Consider the following 16,021-nt stretch of genomic DNA (forward strand, 5'->3'; position numbering starts at 1 on the left):
GTCTTACGTCATCTGTCATATTTCATGGATTATCGACTATTTTACTCCATCTAGCGTTGAGTAGCAGCATCACTTTGTTATCCTTAAGCCAGGAACACACAGTCACACCACATCTGTAAACGAATGATCTCGATGCAGTGGTTCGGTGCTTGGATGTTTGTGTGTGAGAACCCTTTACTTTGATAGTAACAAATTTTGTCTATTTTTAGAGCAAGTTACTTTCCAGAACTTATATAAATCAATTTTATGGATAACTAACGTAATTTTTTACAACAAATGAATTTTTAATTTGCTAAAATTGACAACCATTTTGTAATTTAAATTTAGCGCCAAATTTTCAATTCAAAAGCATTTAATTGGTAAATGAAATGCACTTTCGGTTATTTTTCAAACTTAAAAAAAAAACAAATCTTGAGTAAATCTAGCCTCCAATGTTATTGCTGTTTCTTTTTTCGTTGTAAACGATAATGAATCCTCTGGACTTTTTAGAAGATAATTACCCCATGCTGTGGGATGTGACTCACCCTAAATCTAAGAATCGTAGATCACGTCAAAAAGCCAAAGAAGATTTCATCCAAGCCTACTCTATGAGATATGGTATCTCTTACAGTTTCAAAGATGTGCGCAAATTTATACGTTCTGTTCAACAGCGACGACGCCGCAGCTTGGTAATTATTTAATCAGTTTTTTTTTTATGAACAATATTAAGTATATGATCAACTGAAATGCAGTACTGTGTAATTTTACCTTTATTACAAACTATTTGAAATCTTTATGTATATTTTTTTCTTTATTAGAAACAAATGAAACAACTTCCAAAAGTTGTGTCTGCCACCGAAGAAAACGCAACCTGTAATACACTTCGGGTAAGTATTTGTTCGAAATGTATGCTGTTTATTTGTTTGCTGACCCTCATTGCTATCCGGATCGATAACTCGCCTTTCAGTGCAACCGTATTCCCTATCTGTATTGACACTTGACAAAATATATTAGTCATTACAAAATATATATGTATATACATATATATTTATTATTTTTTTTTTTTTAGACCACGGAGATTGAAGTTTTCCTTCCGAGTATTGATGAGTTTAACCGAGGACTCACAACTGAAGTAAGTAATATAACCATCTTTTTGTACATGAATTATGAGTACAAATAAACTAATAGTAATTTATCTATTTTATTCCATAAACAAACAAGCCCGAAACGATGCCGGCCTGCATTCCTATGACAATTATTCCGGATCAAGTTTGTCAAGAACTAAATCAAGAATTATTTATAGATCCATCTCAAGAGCTTTCAGAGCAATTAGTTACAGTAAGTATACACAAAAAAAAATATGCATACAGATATGTGTATGATAATTGTAGCATCACCACCGGGTCACATTGTTATGTTAATCCACCACTGATTAGTTATATGATTCTAGGGTAAATGATACTACAAATTTCTATTCTAGCACCTCACATTTATTTATTAAAACTAAACACCAATTTTCTTTTGTCAGGCAACCGAGCCGCAAGGTGAAGATAGTATAAATATAGATGATTTTCTTGAGATAGAGGTAACGTATTCGTATCTTCTGTCTTCTTCTTTAACTTTCAACATTATATAATATTATTCTTTTTTTTTCATTTCAGTTGGGCATACTTGGCACTGATAGCAACACCAACTGGCCAATACAAGTAAGTATTTATGTCCATTTTTCTTTACACGCTAGACGCACACATCATTAATACAAATGATACTAGCACTCATGTGGATTCCTTCCTTAATCACTCCTATTTTTCTAGTAGACTGAGTTTCATTGCACCATGGTATTTCCAGAATGCCAAGGTCTCACTGTTTCCTGTCTGTAGTTTACAAGAGATATGATATTGATGTTCATTGTTTCTCCCTCTTAACTGGTCCATTATCGTATAATAGTTCTTAAAAGTACATTCTCTACATGATTGTCCTAATAACCATGCAATAACCTCTCTGTCAATCATACGTTATTAATTTCATCTCTTATCAAATCTTTTGCTTTCAGGATCTTTCAACCTTTCAACAGATGTAATTACATTTCATCTCTTCACCAATCAAATAGAAGGTAATTATTTTATCCTTTACGATATCAAAAAATCGGAAAATCTCTTAAAATTACAGAATTTACTAGATCTGACAGCCTGACAACTGTCATGTCTGACAGTCTTTCATGCAACATAGGACATCAATTCCTTTTGAATTTCTTATTTTTCAAATTTATTTCCCTTTATTTTATTCCAATATACATATATATATATTTTTTTTATATTTATTTGTTTCTACATTTTACTTGAGGATATTTCTGTGAAATCTTCTTTCGACAATTCAGGACGGTTTTTTAATTACTTCAAACAGACCCAATTCGTTCAAAACTCAAAACATGATAATAGTTCAGGAATGCGATTCTTGTTTTTCTCCTTTGTTCCGTATTTTTATTGATACATAATTGTTAATGTGAAATTACTCCTTTCTAATGATATTGAACGCCATATAGTGTAAAATTTCATTAATTATTTATTTTTAATCCATCAAACCATATTAGAATTCTTTTGACGTTTGTAAATTTTCGAACGACACAAAGCTTAGGTTATGGAGAATATATGTAGGGAGGAAAATTAGTCGAAGTAAAACAGCCGCAAAAAATTGTAGTCACAAATCTCCCCACTAGGAGTGCATATCTCTCTCAATGCTCAGCGTATTGGTATTAGACGTTTTATTCTGTATATTGATTGAGCTACTCAAAATGTATTCCCATAGCTGCACGCTGGCTACGTTTGCAGATGTTTCCTGACTCGATCCTGACAACGGTCTTTTTGTACGTTTTAATTATGTCTAGTTGTTGTTTTATTTATTTTACTTGTCTGCCCCATCTTAGGTAAGTCTTGCGAATGAATCTTCGAAAAGCTGTAACAAAATATTTCAGGATAACTATAGAAATAAAAATTAAAGTTTTAATCAGGATTTTGAACCCGGAACCTTTTTCTCCGTAAGTGACGATACTATCGAGAGATTTGAGAGATCGTTGAACCCTTAAATACTTGCAAATGCAGTGCCATCTACTTTTTTCTTTCATATGTACACTCTTGATACATAAAAAGGTTGCTCCTTTATCTTTATTCTCCATGTCCCAGGACGTACAATGTCATGTCTGTTTCAACTCCTGCGCCATTGTAAAAATAGGAAAATATGTGAAAACGACGGAAATTCCTTTTTTTAGAAGGTTCCAAGCGAGTTTATCCTAATTGTTCCTTTATCACAACATGTGGAAATCGTGAAAGTAAGCATAAATTGTCTTTGTAAGCAAAATATTTTCATAGTGAAGTTTGAGGTTATGACGGATTGCCTAGATTTGATGTTGTGTGTTTATCTCATCTTTTATTGCATTTCATCCATATGTTATCGTATTTATATATACATTTTCTCTAATTATATTCTATGGACAACGTATTAACGAACTTTTCGAGCCAAATTGGTGTCAAAATGCTTTATAATACTTATAACCTCTCTTTGTTTTTCCCTGGGTTACTATGCTTGATGATTATTACTTTAAATGCCGTTTCCTCTTTTAGACTGTCATAATGTCCCAATTTTCCTTTTATGTGTGTCAATATGTACCAGTTTTGCTCGATTTCTAAACAACTTTACAGTAATTCTCTTACGTTCAATTCATGTTTGTTCTTGTTTCAGATTTGCTAATTTCCAATCAAATTAATCACATGAAAACGAACATTATAATCAACTTTATTTTCGTTTAATTGATCACGATGTTATAATCAAATCACAGGTAAATATTTTCCTTTTTTAGATCTCTTTAATCTTTTGTGGAACAATGAAACTTTAATTTTCCACCTAGTCCTAATTGTTCTTAAATTACCTTTTTGTATCCTGCTACTTGTAACAATATGTTCCTAATTATTTATATCCTGAACACTCCGGAAAAATAGTAATTTTTCATAACGCCAAGTGTGACTTCCCGATGGCTGCGTGCTTATTGTCTTGTCCTTAAAGGATAACAGCCTCCTTGTTTCACCACAGAACTCAATGGCGCACGTAGTTCTTGAGTAGTTGTTGACAGCGATCCTTCTGTACTTGTATCTAGACCGATTGATTGTACTTTAATAAATATTTTCTGTTGTACTTTTCAGGAAAGAGAAGAATCCTATTATATTTAGTTGACGTTCTATAATTTTACAAGCATGATGAAAGCGATGTCAACTATACTTGATGTCTTTCTTCAGATACTCTTCTTGCCTATATTTTTCATCTAGCTCTGAGTAAGTATTACCCTTATTATTTAAAACAATTGTTTATTTTGCACTCACTTCTTCCTTAACTAGGAAATATGTCTTACAAGGACTGTTATTTATTTTCAGATCATCAAGTACTACTATTTTGCATGTTCTGAAAATCAAGTGTATGATGCCGGTGTTTTTCCTGACTTCAAGAAGCTGCATTCATGAAAGATGTATTCCACTCGGAGTGCGATAACAAATTTGTCGCTTTCAATCAGGTACTTGACCTTATATTGTTTTAGTAATTCAGTAGTGGTCCTAAACCAACTCTTAGTAGTCGATTGGTCCTGAAGAAGATATTTTGAGAGTGTCTAAGGCTTCATACATTCTTTTCGAGTAGTTACTCACCTTTTACTCATACTTTCCTGTATAATTTCTCTCTTTTCTCCGGCCCCTCTGCTTCAGTAGACTCTGGAACGCCGCTCTCGTTCTATTTGTTATTTCCTTTTTGCCACACACATATCCTTAACGGTTCTCTTAAAGTTGATCAATGAAAACATGTCTGTGATTCTCAAGGTTCTCAAATCCTTTTATTTCTCAAATAAATTACAGAAGCTCACAAACATATTCCCGTCTCAACGTAAAGTTTAGGGATTCCTATCTAGGAGTGAAGGGAAACAAAGTAATATAGAAAACAAATTATTTATTTCAAATACACATCAGTAGTGAAACTTTCGATGCTAGGACACATTCCAAAATGTTGTGAAATATGGGAATTATTGACATTAGTAGAAAATATTGTATAATATTCGTAATATTTCTGTTTTCAATGTCCCAATTATTTTTAATCAGGCTTAATGGATACAAAATTAATCAATTCTTACACTATAAGGTTGTACATACCATTTTAACACACTTAATCAAAATACAAAAAATAAAAGAAATCTACAAGCTGTCAAATAATCATTAATCAATATTTATCCAAAGACATAGTTATAAAACACACATGAACTTAAGCTACACAAATAAAAATTACAATCATTAATTCAATCAACAGTTAATCACTATATGTAATCAAAAAAAAAATTTTTTTTTTTTTTTTTTTATTATTTATTCATAGTTCTGGTTTAATTCAGTCTTTCGGCCCCCGGATCAGCCTTTCCCGTGTAGTACCTGGAGAGGTGAATCGTGTTGAACTTACCCCTCACCTTGTTGGTATACGGATCCACTAGAATGTGAACATTTTGGAAGGGGATTGCGGCGATGACGTATGGGCCCTCATAGATAGGTTCAAATTTTTTGTGATTTTCTGCTGAGCGTTTGACTTATTGATTTTCCTAATTTTCACCCAATCTCCTACTTGGTATTGAATCAATCTAAAATTTTGGTTAAACTTAGCCTGTCTATATTCCGCGGATTTTTTTAAATTTAATTTTACTTTGTTTCTAATATCTTCAAGGTTCAACTGAATTGTTTTTCTTATGTCTTTATCAAAAGATAGTTGAGTAGGCTGTCCGTACATTACTTCACATGGTGTGTATCCTATGCTGTCATGAAAGGTGTTGTTATATAATACCTCTAATTTTGGTAGGATTTTAACCCAGCTTTGATGCCTTTTCTCACAATATGTCCTAAACAGTCTTCCAAGCTCTTTGTTCACCCTTTCAGTTGTATTCGGCCTTGGATTGCGAACTGTAGTGTAAATTACCTTTACTCCTTCACTTTTCATGAATTTACACCATTGGTCACTTGCAAATTGACTGCCGTTATCTGTCATTACTGCTTTTGGTTTGATAATTTTGAAGAATTGTTTCATTTTTCCTACTACAGTTGCAGCGGTTGCTTTTCTTAGGGCGTATAGTTTAACGAATTTACTGAAAGAATCCTGAATTACTAAGATGTAGCTCATACCGAATTGTCCTGATGGTAAGGGTCCGTATAAATCTGCCATAATTAGGTCTCCAATGTTGCTAGTAGTTATCGATTGACAGGGTCCTACGTATTTTACATGATCAGTTTTCACCATTTGACAGACAGGGCAACATTTTAGTATATACTTAATATGTCTTGTTAAACCCCTCCAGTAAAATCGGTCCTTAATGTATTTTATGACCTTATAAGCACCCTGATGTCCCATTTCTAAATGCACCTGTTGTACAGTTTCATTTATCAATTCTTGTGGCAAGTAAATGACCTTCTCTGCCGTCCCGCCTGGGCTGAAATACAAGATCCCATTTTCTAGCGAGCATCTCTGTATTATTCTTCCGGCTCTGTTCGAATGGGTATTATTTTCTAATTCTTGAATTATTTGGCAAATCTCAGGATCATTTTTCTGTAATTCGGGTATCTTTTTCATTCTGTTTATTAAAGCTTTGTTTACACCGGTTTCTGTATAAAGTATTTCTGGCAAACGCACCTTATCTTCTTGCAATAGGTCACTATGAGGAGGATATCTAGATAGAACGTCGGCCCCCACATTTTCTTTACCCTTGACATGTTGTATTTCATACTGGAATTGTTCTAGATAGTTTATCCATCTTATGACGCGGGCATTGTACAACTTCCAATTCTTCACAAACAACAAAGCCTTATGATCTGTTCTTATAGTGACCTTTGATCCTCTCAGATAAGTCTCGAATTTCTCTAGACATGCTATTACTGCATAAAACTCTTTTTCAGTCGTGGTGTAGTTGAGTTGGGCCCCTCGTAAGGATTTACTATGAAAGCCTAGTATTCTTTTTTGTCCCTTTTCATCCAGTTGATATAGCACTCCTGCCAAGCCTATACCTGAACTATCAGTTTCCAGGAAGAACTGCTTTTTAAAATCTGGATGCTGTAGCTGTACTATGTCAATAAAGCTAGCTTTTATTTTGTCAAATGCCTGCTGCTCTTCGAAATCCCATTTCCAAACTACGTTTTTCTTTAAAAGGTTGCACAGGGGTTGAATGTAATTATTGTAGTTAGGTACAAATCTCCTATAGAAATTGCAAAGACCTAAAAATGCCCTAACATGCTTTATTTTTCTTGGGACTGGAAAATCCTGTATTGATTTGATTTTTTCAGGATCAGTCCTAATTCCATCTGTGGATATTATATATCCTAGCATATTAACCTCTTTACAAAGAAATTTGCATTTTTCTAGATTGCAAGTAAGCCCTGCTTTCTGCAACTTTCCCAAGACTATGTCCAGGTGCTCTAAGTGTTGTTGTAATGTGCCGGTTGTTATAATTGCGAGGTCATCTAGGTAATTGACGCAAAATTCTCTCACGTCATGACCTAATATACGATCCATCGCCCTGCTAAAGCTACCGACAGAAGTCTTAAGCCCTTGTGGTAGTACGTTGTACACATATGATTTTCCATTAAAAGTAAATCCGGTATATTTCCGACTTTCCTCCGATATGGGAATCTGGAAGTATGCATTGTTCAAATCTATTACGCTGATGTAATTAGCCCCATGAAATGAGTTTAGTACATCTAGTTGCAGTGTCGGTTTCTCTGTTTCTGCAATCATATATTTATTTATTTCCCTGGCATCTAGTAATACCCGTATAGAACCATCCTTTTTTAGAGTAAATGTTAGTGGGCTGCAGTATTCTGTTTGTGAACGGCTTATTATTCCCTGTTTTTCCAATTCTATCAATTTATTTTCAACTTTATCCCTATAAGCATAAGGTACAGGGTAGGTTCTTTTGACAATAGGTGTATGTTTTTCCATTTTTATGAGATGTTTATAACAATTTGCTCTACCGAGCCTATCCTCAAATAGTCTATTGTATTTCCCCAGTACATTTTGCAAGGCTTTTTGTTCATTATTTTGTAAGACTACTCCAGTTGTATAAGAACCACGTGGTCTAGGATCTTCTATTTGAGCTTGATTTACCCAATTTAATTCGTCTTCCTGAGTATGAAATCTAATCCACTCATTTTTACCATCATGACGAATGTTTACACCGCAATCATCTTTACAGAGTTGAATGGTAGCTTCCTTCTCTTTTAACCAATCAAACCCAAATATCAAAGGAAAGTTCAAGTTAGGTATTACTACAAAATTAACGTCCAATTCAAGAGTTTCTAAACGTACTGGTAGCAAAACCATGTATTTGATTTCTTTACTTTTATGTCCCGAAGCTGATTTTATGAAAAAGGTTTTTATCGGCATGATTGGAATATCAGGGTGTTTGTGTTTTATTTCATCCCATAATTCCTGTGATATGCATGTGACATCACTACCCGTATCGAGCAAAGCCGCTATATCATAGTCCCTAACGTGAATAATTATTTCTGATCTAAAATTATCGCGTTTATTTTTTCATTATCTAACTCTTCGAAAACAGAAGTAATAACCTTTTCATTGCCTATTAGTTCAAGTTGTTCTCCTTTTAGTTTCAAGACGTTAACGATGCAATCTAATTCTATAATGTCTGATTCATTATTTTGGTGATATCCTAACCCTTCATTATGTTCCCTATTAGATGGTTTAATCTCTATGGGCGACCGCAACCCCCTCCCATTCACACCTAGTAACTGCCCGGGTTTCCAATTCATTTTAGTCATTATTCTTAAACTAGCGACCCTGTCTATAGCTGATCCGGGGACGTTTTTGACAGCCTTTTCTAGTTTTCCGAATCTTCGACTTCTATCGCCGATGTCTTGCGTTCTGGATTTTCAGGTCGTCGCCAGTTCTGATAGTTATTTGGTGGTTGAGACTTCTTCTTTTCTGCAGGTTTTGTGGTGGTACTAGCGCTGGGGCTGTTGAATCGAGGTTCCTGCTTATTGACGTCGTCCATGGACCGAAGAAATTCTGCCGCTTCCAAGATGGTCATAGCTTTCGATGTAATAAACGCTTGTTGAATGTAACGTGGGAAGTGGCGCATGATGTCGGTTACTAATTGCGTCTCGGGCACGACGTAGTTGAGTGTCTTCGCTTGTCCCACTATCTTGATGAAATAGTTGTGCATTGAACCTTCATTTTTGTCATAGAATCCATGTACTATCTTTCTTCTTAATTCGTTCTGCTCGAATTCCCCCCAATGTGATTTTAGAAAATCTTCCTTGAAATCTTCAACTGTGTTCCATCGGTCCTTGTATACCCTGGCCCAGTCTCTTGCAGTTCCTTCTAAGCATTCGATGATAGTCTCGAGTTCATGGCCTTCTGCTGAAGTCTTTTTTAGGTAGACTTCTAGATCTTCGAGGAAGGTGACAGGGTGCGACGATGTTTTCCCAAATTTAGGCCGCTCCACGTTGATATTTTTCAGATTATAGATTATATTTCTTCTTTCTTCGTGAGTTAGTTCTGGCTCGCTCGTGACGTGTTCATTTTGATTGATAGTGTCTTCTGTGATGACCTCAGGTATAAGGGCTTCTTCTTGAGGATAGATCGCCGCCTGCAGCTCGTTCCGCAACTGGCTTAACCCGGCGACCATTTTTTGCTCAGTCCTTCGTAACATATTGTAAAATAACCCTCTCCCCGTGGTAGTTGGGGTAGACGGTTTCTTCTTAGCTGGTTGTGCAACTGGTCTTCGTAGTCTCACTGGAGCGGGTACCGCTGAAGTTGTTTCTGTTTGAGTTGGTTCCTCCGGTATTGTAGACAAAGTATTTTTCTTGGTTTTTCTAGTTGGCTCATTCTCTCGAGCTTTGGCTGTTGCCACACGCTTTCGGGCTGGTCTGTTCATTTTACTTTCTTTTCTGTACCTTAAATGTAATCAAAGTCCGGGTCAGCTATAGTTAAATTATTTCCCACACCTACCCCCTTTTAAATGAAGCATTATAATTGATAAATTAGTAAGATGGGTATTAATTTTGCTATTTTTTTTTCAGGTATCAAGAAAACAAGGAGATATTAATTTTAAGTAATGAAAAATGATATATGGAAATATTATATATGTTTTTATTATGTTTATGAATAATAAATGTTTCTTATTGTTTTAATTTTATTTAAGAGTTCAAAATATAGTGTACACACTCCGCCTCACAGCAACAAAATGTAGCCTTGTAACGGCTACTTTCTATTATTTATTTGTAAACCTTGGTATCCAAGATGTGTTCTAAAGAGCACATCTTAGATCCCTCGGTCACGGAACCAAAATGTAACTAAACCGCCGCTCACCTTACTTATTTACTTACTTACTTGACTAACCAACAGTATGGATAACCTCCCTTTAAGTATACCCCGTAAATTTGGCCTTCATCATCGTCTAGTGCGAGTATGTAGAACCCTTCAATGTGAACCGCGATAACTCAGATCCTTTAATGAGTAACGACTATATTTTGAACTCTAGTTATTTTTTAGTTTGTAAATATAAATAACCTGTTATTAGAGCATAATATAAATTAAAACGTTACAGAAATAGGAAGTTATAATAAGAATAATGATGTAATGTAAATATTTTGATTTTTGAACTAGTTTATTGCAGCACTTAGAAAATGAATATTTAAAATATTTTTGTAATCATCCGCTACGCCTTATTAGTGGTCCCGGCTTGGGCAAGGGCTTGCGATGCGGTATGGGACCCCTGACCTGACCAAACCACTTTATCAGGATCCTAGGCAAGTAAGCCTGAAGGGCTATCTATCTACGAACTAACCCCCTGTTGTTTTATTTCTTTTTCCCTAGCTAAACCCCCCTTTCCCCAATACTGCTAATAGACCATAACTTCTCGATCCTTCTAATGTTTCAACGAAACACCGAGTAGTCGCTAACTTTTATAAGAACTAAGTCTACTAACTTTTCTAAGCTTTTGACTTGTCATCAGTGGACGGCGCTCGCATGCCACTGGGCCCTATAACAAACAAATCCTTTTATTTCAAAGACAGTTTGTTTCCCTAGCCAATTTGATAGAATTTACCTTGAATAAACAGTTAGCAACACTTAGTGTTCCGCAGCTACACCGAGAGATCAGAAATTGCTACCACAATTATTAATTGCACTCAGATAAATTAAGTATTAAGAGATTTTATGAATTACCAGTTTATCACATATTTTAAAGATAGTAAACACCACATTTAAAGTCCATTTAATCCATAGAAATACACGCCTATCAATTATACTTCAAGACCAATCGTAAAACAACCCTATTTCATAGTGATAGTGTGTGACTCTACCCTACTCCTATAGTTTTCCCTAATCTAGCATATCTGAACCACAGATCATCACTTACCATAGATCTTGAGTTCAGAATATGTACAAGTGTATCCCTACTAGAACTGTACAGTTCAGCCAGCGAAGCTGAGATAGGCAACCTATAGGCTTGTGTTTCTGATCCCCCCCTCTGCGTCCGTAGACTAGGTAGCAGAGAGTAGATCGCCCTATCTGTGTATATATCCAGTATTCTAGGACACGCCAACACCAGTCACTTGAGGAGACCCAGCTGCGATCAAAACTTTGTCGTTTAAGTATGGATCAATCACAACCGAAATCCCCCAGCAACCAGCACCATCGTGACCCAGAGCACCGAGTAAATAAATATATATAATACAAGACCTAGCCTCAATTACTGCTGACTTCAGTGAGCAAGGATTACTCCTAATGTCTTTCTTCAATCGCGAAAGTCCTCACTTCCATCTAGCAGCTGGACCTTGAGACCAGGGAGGAATGTTCGCCTTTTGTAAGTATAAAAAAGACGCCAAGCCTCCTCAGGCTTGGAACAAAAGACTCCTAATCGCTCCTTTTTGGCACCGTTAGGTAAGAAGCGCTTAGTCGGGCAAACTGTCTGCCCAAGCAATGACCTGGCTTAGTAAAATAGCAAAATAACCCCACAGAAAACTAAATTCAATTTTACTAACACAACTCTTTGTAAAATCACATAAATAAACTGACAAGTGAAATTTCCTTTAATTACTATGATCTGGGCTTAACTTTACAAGAATCACTTCCTATAAAATCAAACACAGATGCTTTCCCAAATCTCAGCCATACATCGACCCAGTCTTTGTATTGCTTAATGACACTTAGGAAATCACAGCGTAGAAACTTCACTATACACGTTAAACTACAAATAACTCTGCACTTAATTAAAATGTAACACTACACTATAAATAGAACACTAAAATAACCCCCAACTGACAGTAAAGCAATTCCACTACAAGCCTAAGTTCAACTGTACAAAGATATTGTCTTCGCACAACCAAACAGAGACACAATTTCAAAGTTTACAATCACTTAGAATAATTTCCAAGTAAGTACAAACAGAGAAACAATAGCAGAATAACTTCACTCACCAGTATAATACACGATAGCCAGGGACACTGTTAGTCTCGTTGATATTTGAAGAATGCCCTACGACGGTTCGCCCTGACCCTTTTATAGATAAAAATGAGCGACAAAAGAGCGACAAAAGGGCTACAAAAGGGCTACAAAAGAGCGACAAAAGAGCTACAAATGGGCTACAAAAGAGCGACTGGCGACAAAAGAGCTACAAATGGGCTACAAAAAGGCTACAAAAGGGCTACAAAACGGCTACAAAACGGCTACAAAACGGCTACAAAACGGCTACAAAACGGCTACAAAACGGCTACAAAAGAGCTACAAAACGGCTACAAAACGGCTACAAAAGAGCTACAAAGAGGCTACAAAAGGGCTACAAAAGAGCTACAAATCGGCTACAAAACGGCTACAAAAGAGCTACAAAGAGGCTACAAAAGGGCTACAAAAGAGCTACAAATGGGCTACAAAGAGGCTACAAAAGGGCTACAAAAGAGCGACTGACGACAAAAGAGCTACAAAAAGGCGACTGGCGGCAAATTACAATGGATAGCCGCTAAATTACACTTATAAGAAAAAAAGTCGTAACTGTTTTGTTTACTAAGTCGTACGCCTTAGGCATTAATGTTCAAGACATCTCAGCATGTACGTTTTTTGCTTCTCAATAGTAACATCTGCTTGCCTGCACGTGTTTTAGAGTGAGATGGAGATATCTTTTGTTGATTCCTAGTACGTAATGAAACATTTTATATTGTGGTAAATATAAATATGCAAATATTACTTTATCAAAGGTTTTTAACTAGTTTTGTAAATCAAATACATAATAAAATATCATTTTTGTTTCTAAATGCTACATTAAACACACCCAGAAAGTATATTACTAATCATTATCAACTTTCATGACCTGTGATTGAAATCAGGATATAATATCGGAACGCTACGCAGCTGACAACTGTCAGTGTCAGTTTTTCATCCATGTGAACGTAGTTTGTTGATAAATATGTTTTTCCGACCTGTTTTGCATCAAATAATAGTGAATTTTATGTGAGATAACATGATAACACATACGGACAAGTACCACAGTGAATTAATTAAAGTATCCAGTGAAATAAAGTTTAATAAATGCTTTCCAAGGATCGAGCAAAGAAGTCTCCAGTTGCCTTGACAATGTAAGTCTCATTTAAGAAAAAAAACAAGAACAAGACCACGAATCGAATGCTTGTTCTGTTACACAAGGAACAAGCTTAGATAACTCTGGAAAAGTTATACCTACTCTCGTCTCAAAGACGCTATAGTTTATTTATATTTATTATTTCCTTTTCCAGCACCGAGGCATGGTAACCTCCATCGTAAGCAGCATCGACGCTCTCAGCGACTTCCTACAAACGAAAGCCTACGACCCACTCCTCAAACTGCTGGGCATCCACTGGGTCTTCGTGATGTTCTCAATAGTCTGCTTCCTCGGCACTATATACACAGTATTATGGGTCCCGGAGACGAAGGACCGCAGCGTGGAGGAGATCTACGCGCTTCTAGAAGATTCTAGAAAGAAGGAGAAGAGGAAAGACGTTGAGACTGGGAAGGAGGTGTGTCGGTTATGAGTTTTTGAGGCGTGTGGTTTTCTGTGGTTGACTGACCCTCTCAAGTACCTATGGTATTGTAAATTGAATGTCTCATTGTCTATAAATTATTGAATAGGGGGAAGCGGGGTAGTTAGGCACAAGGGGCAGTTTTGAACACCCACACTAACTCCTTACCTACAAGCTTAAATACACCTGCAGCAACACTCAAACGTGCCTTTGTATGTGTGAGTGACGTACCGGCGGCCGCGCCGCTCGCCAGTCAGCCGTTGCCGCTCAGCGCGTCGAAACGTGTTTTCGCGGTCCCTAAGTAAAAATTTTACGTGTTTCTGATCGAGTGGTGCCGCAAATTTAAAGAGTTTAATGGATGAGCATTATCAAAAGCAGTAAGTATATCTATTCAGTTATCAAGTTGGCTTATTATTTAGAACTAAAACTTCATAGTATATTTTTAATAAATATTTTTTTTTAATTTGTCGAATGGGGTACTTTGGTTGGGGCAGTTTTGAACGTATCAAAGTGCCCCTTTAGTGTACCTTTCCTAATAACCTTACTGGTAGGTACGTAGGTATCAAGAGCACCACACTTAATTAACCATTAATAAACTTTTTGTAATGTTTAAAAGGCTTATCATTGGTCAGCTAAGTGTGTTATTCTGAAACGCATGCTGTTAGGGGCAGTTTGATATGTATCAAAGTGCCCTAAATTGATGTATCAAAGTGTCCCATACTAGATATCAAAGTGCCCTGCAGGTGGGGTAGAATTACACAAATACCATTTTTTGTTTTAATCAATATATCTCTGACTCTGGGTATAAATTTAACAAGAAAACGTAAATTTTGTATACCTTAATAAATATGCTGTCAACTAGGTATAAAAAAAATGTATTTGAAGATCATTTTGGGCTCTAAAATCAATTTTGAAAAAAGGTGTACGTATCTGCCCCGCTTCCCCCTAACCGCTATTAGTGTAAGGCCAGGGGTCCATTTCTCGAAAGGTACAAGCCTTGTATTACAAGTGTGTTTCCATGACAACCCATACGATTTGACAGTTCGCGCACTTGTAATACGAGTACAAGGCTTGTACCTTTCGAGAAACGGGCCCCAGGGGCTCATTTCTCGAAGCTATAAGTTACAATTTAAAAGTAGTTGTCAATGTCTAATATGACAAGTTGGAAAGGGACTTCCGCCTCATTCCTCAAAACCCATTTCCCAAAACTGAAAGTTACAAGTTACAAGCGGAAGTCTCTTTCCAACCTGTCATATTAGACATTGACAACCGCTTGTAAATTGTAGCTTGTACGATATTAGACTAATATTATTAGTCTACGAATTAACTGTCAAATCGTATGGGTTGCCATGACGACACACTAATATTATTAGACTAATAACTTTCGAGAAATGGGCCCCTGAATGGACGCTCGGTCAGCGGGGCGGGCTTGTATGAGTTTCAATTGTTTGACATGCACGCCACCCGCCCCGCGTAACCATGCGCGCCACCCGCACAGCGGGGCCTTAGGTACACTTACGGCCCGGCCACGACATCGGTCTAAGCGCGACAGCGGTGAGCGGCCGCCATACGTGCGAATGAAAAGTCCCATCGCTGTGTCTCGCTCCAATGTATGGCCGCCGCTCACCGCTGTCGCGCTTAGACCAATGTCGTGGCTGAGCCGTTAGACTCTTTGATTTGTGCCTTTTTGAAATGGTCCACCGTAACAAAAATAATTTAATTTGACACATTTTATGTCCCGCACTGAATTATAGGGGGAGTCCGGGAGAATTGTCCAGTAGACTATTTGGTCTATTTGATATTTAGTAACATTCATGTGTCGTATTTTTTTTCAGAAATTATGTCTCACTGACTCCCCCTAAGACTTACCGTGACTGAACTGTTTAATTCTACTTATGGTAACGCACATGTCATAATTATGTTTATTGAAATGAAAAAAAGTGATTTGTAAAATCTGTTTAGTGGATAAT

General features: G+C 36.5%; 2 protein-coding genes across 3 annotated transcripts in view; both read left to right on the forward strand.

The window, feature by feature from the left end:
* LOC125237769 (solute carrier family 2, facilitated glucose transporter member 8-like) overlaps positions 1 to 15,109 on the forward strand; it is a 97,505-nt gene extending 82,396 nt beyond the window's left edge. The window contains exons 9-10 of the mRNA XM_048144946.1: positions 13,788 to 14,159; positions 15,000 to 15,109. Coding sequence (XP_048000903.1) covers positions 13,788 to 14,063 — 276 coding nt within the window. The 3' untranslated portion in view covers positions 14,064 to 14,159; positions 15,000 to 15,109. The remainder of the gene's footprint in view (positions 1 to 13,787; positions 14,160 to 14,999) is intronic.
* LOC125237770 lies at positions 154 to 10,490 on the forward strand. 2 transcript variants are annotated; one of them, XM_048144947.1, is made up of 11 exons: positions 154 to 668; positions 798 to 866; positions 1,049 to 1,111; positions 1,201 to 1,317; positions 1,508 to 1,564; positions 1,641 to 1,685; positions 2,033 to 2,092; positions 3,715 to 3,811; positions 4,173 to 4,301; positions 4,401 to 4,537; positions 10,080 to 10,490. In XM_048144947.1, the coding sequence occupies exons 1-7, from the start codon at positions 468 to 470 to the stop codon at positions 2,057 to 2,059; spliced, it is 579 nt and encodes a 192-aa protein (XP_048000904.1). In that variant the 5' UTR covers positions 154 to 467; the 3' UTR covers positions 2,060 to 2,092; positions 3,715 to 3,811; positions 4,173 to 4,301; positions 4,401 to 4,537; positions 10,080 to 10,490. The 2 variants fall into 2 exon arrangements, 1 of the variants encoding a protein (XP_048000904.1); XR_007178371.1 differs by lacking the exons at positions 154 to 668; positions 798 to 866; positions 1,049 to 1,111; ... (2 more) ...; positions 1,641 to 1,685; positions 2,033 to 2,092 and adding an exon at positions 3,169 to 3,304.
* Positions 15,110 to 16,021: the final 912 nt, after the last annotated feature.

The sequence above is a fragment of the Leguminivora glycinivorella genome, chromosome 22 (genome assembly GCF_023078275.1).
Source record: "Leguminivora glycinivorella isolate SPB_JAAS2020 chromosome 22, LegGlyc_1.1, whole genome shotgun sequence".
In the NCBI taxonomy this organism is placed as follows: Eukaryota; Metazoa; Arthropoda; class Insecta; order Lepidoptera; family Tortricidae; genus Leguminivora; species Leguminivora glycinivorella.

Bases quoted from the DNA above. Each gene is read 5' to 3' on its own strand.
- LOC125237770 (XM_048144947.1), top strand. From the start codon at position 468: ATGAATCCTCTGGACTTTTTAGAAGATAATTACCCCATGCTGTGGGAT. The intron at 867-1,048 runs GTAAGTATTTGT...TTTTTTTTTTAG, and splicing joins CAACCTGTAATACACTTCGG to ACCACGGAGATTGAAGTTTT. The intron at 1,318-1,507 runs GTAAGTATACAC...TTCTTTTGTCAG, and splicing joins TTTCAGAGCAATTAGTTACA to GCAACCGAGCCGCAAGGTGA.